Source organism: Montipora capricornis, chromosome 2 (assembly GCF_036669925.1).
Source record: "Montipora capricornis isolate CH-2021 chromosome 2, ASM3666992v2, whole genome shotgun sequence".
Classification (NCBI taxonomy): Eukaryota; Metazoa; Cnidaria; class Anthozoa; order Scleractinia; family Acroporidae; genus Montipora; species Montipora capricornis.
In genome coordinates, this window is record NC_090884.1 from 14,689,735 (window position 1) to 14,695,828 (window position 6,094).

The 6,094-nt window shown below is 41.6% G+C and overlaps 1 protein-coding gene across 1 annotated transcript; it reads left to right on the forward strand.

The window, feature by feature from the left end:
• The first annotated feature begins 2,455 nt into the window (after positions 1–2,455).
• LOC138034012 (TNF receptor-associated factor 6-like) lies at positions 2,456–3,396 on the forward strand. Its single transcript, XM_068881775.1, has 2 exons — positions 2,456–2,960; positions 3,020–3,396. The coding sequence occupies exons 1-2, from the start codon at positions 2,456–2,458 to the stop codon at positions 3,394–3,396; spliced, it is 882 nt and encodes a 293-aa protein (XP_068737876.1).
• The last annotated feature ends 2,698 nt before the right edge of the window (positions 3,397–6,094 follow it).

The window sequence follows — 6,094 nt, forward strand, 5'->3', positions numbered from 1 at the left end:
TGCGTCTTTAGAGACACCATCGTGATTATTATACTTTCGGGCGAATTAATCTTCACTCCCTGCAAACGATATCCAAAGTTTTGAGCAGTCCACACCTGTCTGAACTACATCGTTCCGTTGTATCCATTCAAAGAATACATACAGGCACATAGCACTTGCCGGCCAGGCTTTCGTGGTTTCAAGTTTACAAGGAAACACTTCATCCAATAACAACCTTCCTCTCTCGCTAATTTTGAATGCTTTACTCCCGTTTTTCAATTCAAGAAGAGTCAAAATCTTACAGGCTAGCATTGCTCTCATCAATGCCTGGTCTGTTAAAACTTGGACGTTTAAAGATTCGTGCAGTTTCAGCATGGTCTTTTCCCAAGAGGCGTAGATCCTTTCTGATTGTGATTCTTTCAGTATGACTTGACACGGTCTCGACAACACGGATTCGCTTGCAAATTCTGGAATGTTTGCTGGCAACGTACAGTTTTTAAAAAAAGATAATTCAGACGAACTTGCGATGTTCAAATTGAACGCCGAAAGATTCACACTCGAGCCTCCCAGGGTAAGCATGAACTTCATTAATAGGTTCTTGTTCGAAGCATCGGGGGTTGTCAATCTGCTGAAGATATAGTACATAAACGAAGAAGTAGAGTGATACTCGCACAGGCACTTCACCAACAATTTCACTCGCTTCGTGATGCTCTCGATTCTATGCAGAAAAAATACTCTATACAAATCTGACATCTGGTCGGCGTCGCGACATCTCATTGCCAAACATGCACAGTTTTCCGTTACCTGCGGTGGAAAGTCTTCTTGTTTCTCCTTAGAAAGGGCCATTTCTTGAGTTCTCTTGACTTCTCTTAGGTTCTCTCAAATTCTTCTGAGTCGTAGCTTTCTCAGTGGTTTGATTCTAGCTCAACCGTATTCCGTTTTTATAGCCAACCAAATGACCTTGAGTCTCGATTGCATGTAGAATCACGAGTATACGTCATATATGCAAACACGAAAATCATTGGTGGCCGAGTTTGTATGTCATAGCTAAACCCGGACTACTAAAGCAAACCACGACGGAGCCAAAATTGGCCCTCGTACTATGTCGTATGCGATGAGGCATGTTACGTCATGGATATCTTTGCTCTTTGACGCGGATGATATCACGAAGAATATTTGTGCTTCCAATGCAAAACGTAGCCTATCTTTAAAAAATACTTTTGCTAAGCCCACGAATTCCAATAACCATTACATTCCAACACCCATCACATTCCAACACCCATCACATTCCAATACCCATCGCATTCCATAACTCTACGGATTATCAGAGTAAACCACGACACCGAGAGCCAAAAGTGCCCCTCCTACGAATGTCATGCCATAAGGCATATTACGTCGTAAACATCTTTGCTCTTTAACACGGATGATATAACGAAATCATTGGTGGCCAAGTTTGTGTGTCATAGCTAAACCCGGACTACTATAGTAAACCACGGCGAAGCCAAAATTGGCCCTCGTACTATGTCGTGTGCGATAAGGCATGTTACGTCATGGATATCTTTGCTCTTTGACGCGGATGATATCACGAAAAATATTTGTGCTTCCAACGCAAAATGTAGCCTAAACAAAAGACCCCCCAAAACATCTCAGAACCCGAAAAGAATATGATGTAATAACCATGACATCACGAGTAATGTTTGTTCTCGAACGCAATAGCTTTTTTTCGCCCCAAAAACGTAGGACCCCCCCCCCTCCCCCTCCAAAAAAAAAACACGACAGATCCCAAATTGGCCGTTTTACGAATGTACCATGTTAACGAATGACGACACGACAATGTTTGGTTTTCGACGCATGTCTTATTGGTTAATGTTACACAACTTTAAAAATTACCTCTGCAAAAAAGCTAAGAGTATGCTACGAACCATGGTTGACCTTTATGAATAATTTTAGGTGTACTCTGTGGAATCACCGGTTGTAACTTTTTTGACCAATATTTTTGGAAGGTAACTAACAGAGACACGCAGAGGAAAAAAATAAAGATTCGTTGGAACTAGCCTCGAGAAAACGCTCTATTTTTCTCTTGGGACAGAGATTTTGAAAACGAAGATCTCAAAAGAAAAATAAAAAATTTGTCGAAACTGGGAAACAAACTAGCGCAACAGCATTAGTTGGCATATCAATAAATTCGATTAAAAAGAAGCAAATCTGTGTGTTTCATCACACGATATTAAAACAACACTCGTTTAATGTTAATTCTTTCTAACGTTATGGATGCGATGGTCTCGAAACGAAAAAAATAACCCAAGAGGGCTATCGAAGGTGATCTGGTTAAATTGACATAAATAGTTTTTAAATAACATCGTTCAAATGTTGGTAAATTAAAGGAAACAGTGTCAGACGAAAATCGAAATGTGGCGATAACCGCTCTCTGCTATATGTAGGTACGAAATACGAGTTTTGAGACCTTGCCAAAACAATGGGTCCTGTCGTCGATGATGATAACGAAGGATATGACGAGAATTTCGATCCACCATTAGAGCGTGATTATGAATGCTCGATCTGTTTGTTTGGTTTACGAAATGCCGTGCAAACCCCATGTGGTCACCGATTTTGTTGCAATTGTATAATGCGTTCTTTGAATACATCTGGGTTGTTCTGTCCTAATGATCAACAGCCCATAAACGAATCGCAACTACATGTTGATAATTTTGTCAACAAAATGATGATGGATCGCCAAGTCTTCTGTCGCTACAAGACAATGACAGGCTGTACATGGAAAGGCCGCCTCGGTGAACTACAAACTCATCTGTCGGAGTGTGAATTTGTTCTTAGAGATTGTCCGAATGATTGTGGAATGAACATGGCCAAAAGAGAGATCTCAACTCACGTCACGGAACATTGCATCGAAAGGATAACAGCTTGCAGATTTTGCACGATAAAAGTAAAGTGGAAGTATCTGCAAGTCCACTACGACAAGGAATGTACATACTATCCCACTAAATTGTGAATTGCGGTCAAAGTAATATACCGAAATGTAAAGTGGATGAACATTTTGAAAATGAATGTCCTGCTATTCAAATCAAGTGTCCGTTTAACATGGTTGGCTGCGAGTTCACTGGCCTTAGGGTAGATGTAAATGAACATGTCCACAGTGTGATGATTGCTCACTTGTCTGACATGGTCAAAGCTTTTCGAACGTCAGAACAGGCCCGAAATAGTGAAATGTCCGACATGAAACAGACCATATCGGACCTTTGGCGCAGTGTCCGAGCTTCGGGACTCGTCCGCACGTTTGCAAATATTTTTACATGTGGGAAATTTACGATGAAATTAACAGTTTTATCTGCAGTAAGATATGTTAAAGACGATAGAATGTTGATTCGAGCCGAATTTGACCACATTAGACAGAAAACATAAAACAGAAAGAGTTCAGATAATAGATTTTTTACTGTCGTGTAATAATCGTGTACGTTTATTAAATAGGCAACGAAACATACAGATGAATACTTTTAATTGTTTATGTGGTTCGTTTTTTTAATCTACTCTTGTGTTTACGCTCCTCTAGTTACTGTTTTATCCACTTGAAAAAAGCATAACATTCCTCTGTCGCGCAGTGAAAATGGCTTCCTACTGCATGTTGTCTGCAATTCCGTTTTGGCTGGTGACCCGCTTTTAGGATATCGACATAGTTAGGGCACCCATGTTCTCCTATGTCTATAGAAGGAATGTTCAAAGTTTCTCTCTATGTGACCGCCCTTGAAAGCCACGAGATCTTTCCGTTGTGTCTTTGAATTTTGGTATAAAGCGAGTATTACTGTTCCAAGCTCGTCTCCATCGAGGGCTTGTTCCACTGGGTTGTTCTCGAAAGGGAGCCCGGTGACCTTTCTAATCACAAACAAAGCAGTTCGTTTGTCCTTGCTATATATATATATCCTAGTGCTAATCACCCTTACTTGCAGTCGAGGACTGAATTGCGAAGGGCGCGGCTCACGACATCGGGCTGAAAGCATACAAAGGCGCCTCTGGCTGCCGCTATACAGTCCATGTTTGATGTCGGAGCACAGCACCACAGCTAGATGTCAATTAGCTGTGAGTCGATTTTGATGAGGGAGGAAAACCGGAGTACCCGGAGAAAAACCCTCGAGTCAGGTTGAGATCGACTGAAACTCAGCCCACCTGCTGGCCGAGGCCAGAATTGAGCCCCGGCTCGCAGTGGTGGGAGGCCAGATGGGAGGCCAGATAGATAACCACTAAGCCACCCTGACTCCCTTATCGGATAACTCGTCAAACTTGCAGGGCATTTTAAATTTCACGTTTCCAGAAACCCCCCTGTGGTCTACCCAACCAAGTTCCCGAGGATTATGTTTCCCGTCGACAAAAAAAGATTCGAGATCCAATACGACAGCAACTTTGTCCAACGGTGCCGCTTTCTCTCCTTGTGACATGATTGCACAATTTTCGTGAACCGGTAATCCCGTTAAATTTGAGACCGGTAAGCCCCATTCTGTCTTTAGGCAGATAGAGCACCGGTCTTGAACAGACATGGTTCCCTGCAAGAGGCTATCGTCGCTTTTAATATACATCATACACCACGAGAGTCTACTATCGTTTATAGGTGATTTAGTTGTAAAACCGCGACCCAAATCTGAAGGTCTCGGAGTCTCCCTTCAGAACGAGCGACGTTGATAGTCGAACACGCAAACACCTTGATCGACCTTGTCATTGTGACACAATAAAAATGACCTGTAAACAAGCAACGTCGAAATTTGAACACGCAAACACATTGCGTTGATTTTATTATTGTTCCAGTTTTCGAACACGATAACGTAATACGATATGATAGAACTGTTCGCTCTCTTTGAGTAAAATCTACACTAGATTTAAACGCAGCGGCTCGTATGAACCAGTCTGAAAGATGTATCCTTTTTTTACAGAGAGAACACACGAATATTAAAACGACCATCGATTGTCTCAGAGGTTAGGTTTAGGGTTGGGGTTAGGGCATTTTTCATCTTCAAAACATACACTTGCTGTGTCATGGTCAGAACACAACTCATTTAGCTGTGTTGGGTCGTGACTAGTTTTTACTCCGACGCATCTTTTCGCTTTGGTCAGAATACAAGTCATCGGCTATGCTGGATCGTGACTTAACAAATGACATTTTTGGGATATTTCACCTCGGCACATGTTTTAGCACATCTAAGTCTGCGTGGGTTCGCTTATCTGTGACTGTTGGTGATCGGGTTTTGCTCTGGATCGTGACTTAGCAAACGACATTTTTGGGATATTTTAACTCAACGAATTCCTTAGCACATCTAAGTCTGCGTGGGTTCGCTTATCTGTGACTGTTGGCGATCGGGTTTTGCTCGAATCAAGCTAACTCGTCGACTACGTTGGATCGTGACTTAACAAACGACATTTTTGGGATATTTTAACTCAACAAATTCTTTGGCACATCTAAGTCTGCGTGGGTTCGCTTATCTGTGACTGTTGGTGACCGGTTTACTTAAATCAAACTGATCGACAAAAAAATTGCATGTTAGCTTTAAAGGTACTGGTTACTCGTTTATCACATGGACAATCAAAGATTCGTGGGTTGTTACATTTTTTTCATTATTCTTTTGAACTTCAAAGGATATAATTCCCCGGTGTTGAAGTGGTCAATGTTACATTCATTAAAATTCTTGTGACCCCTCGCATTTTTTTGCTACAAACATACCTTTACTAGGGTGATGATTTTTAATGGAGCTTACGTCGCGTTGGTTTTTTCGTTGTTGCTGTGGCGTCTGTTCCCTCGACACGAACGTGCAAATTCGTTTATCACACGGATAATCAAAGGTTTACGGGGTCGTTACATTCTTTTGAACTTCAAAGGACACGGTTCTTCAGTGTTGAAATGAGCAATATCGCGTTACGTTCTCGTGGTCTTGCATATTTCCACACACTTTCACAAATGTCTCAGAGTAATGTTTTTTTATGGCGCTTAGATCATATTCTTTTCGTCCATTACCATTGTGACAGCTATTCGTTTGACAAGAACATGGAAATCGGTCTGGAGGTCAACATCGGTCTATGACATTACACATCAACACGTTGATCGACAGGTCACACAATA

Coding starts and splice junctions, on each gene's coding strand:
- LOC138034012 (XM_068881775.1), top strand. CDS start 2,456: ATGGGTCCTGTCGTCGATGATGATAACGAAGGATATGACGAGAATTTC. Junction 2,961..3,019: donor AGTCCACTACGACAAGGAAT/GTACATACTATC, acceptor CGAAATGTAAAG/TGGATGAACATTTTGAAAAT.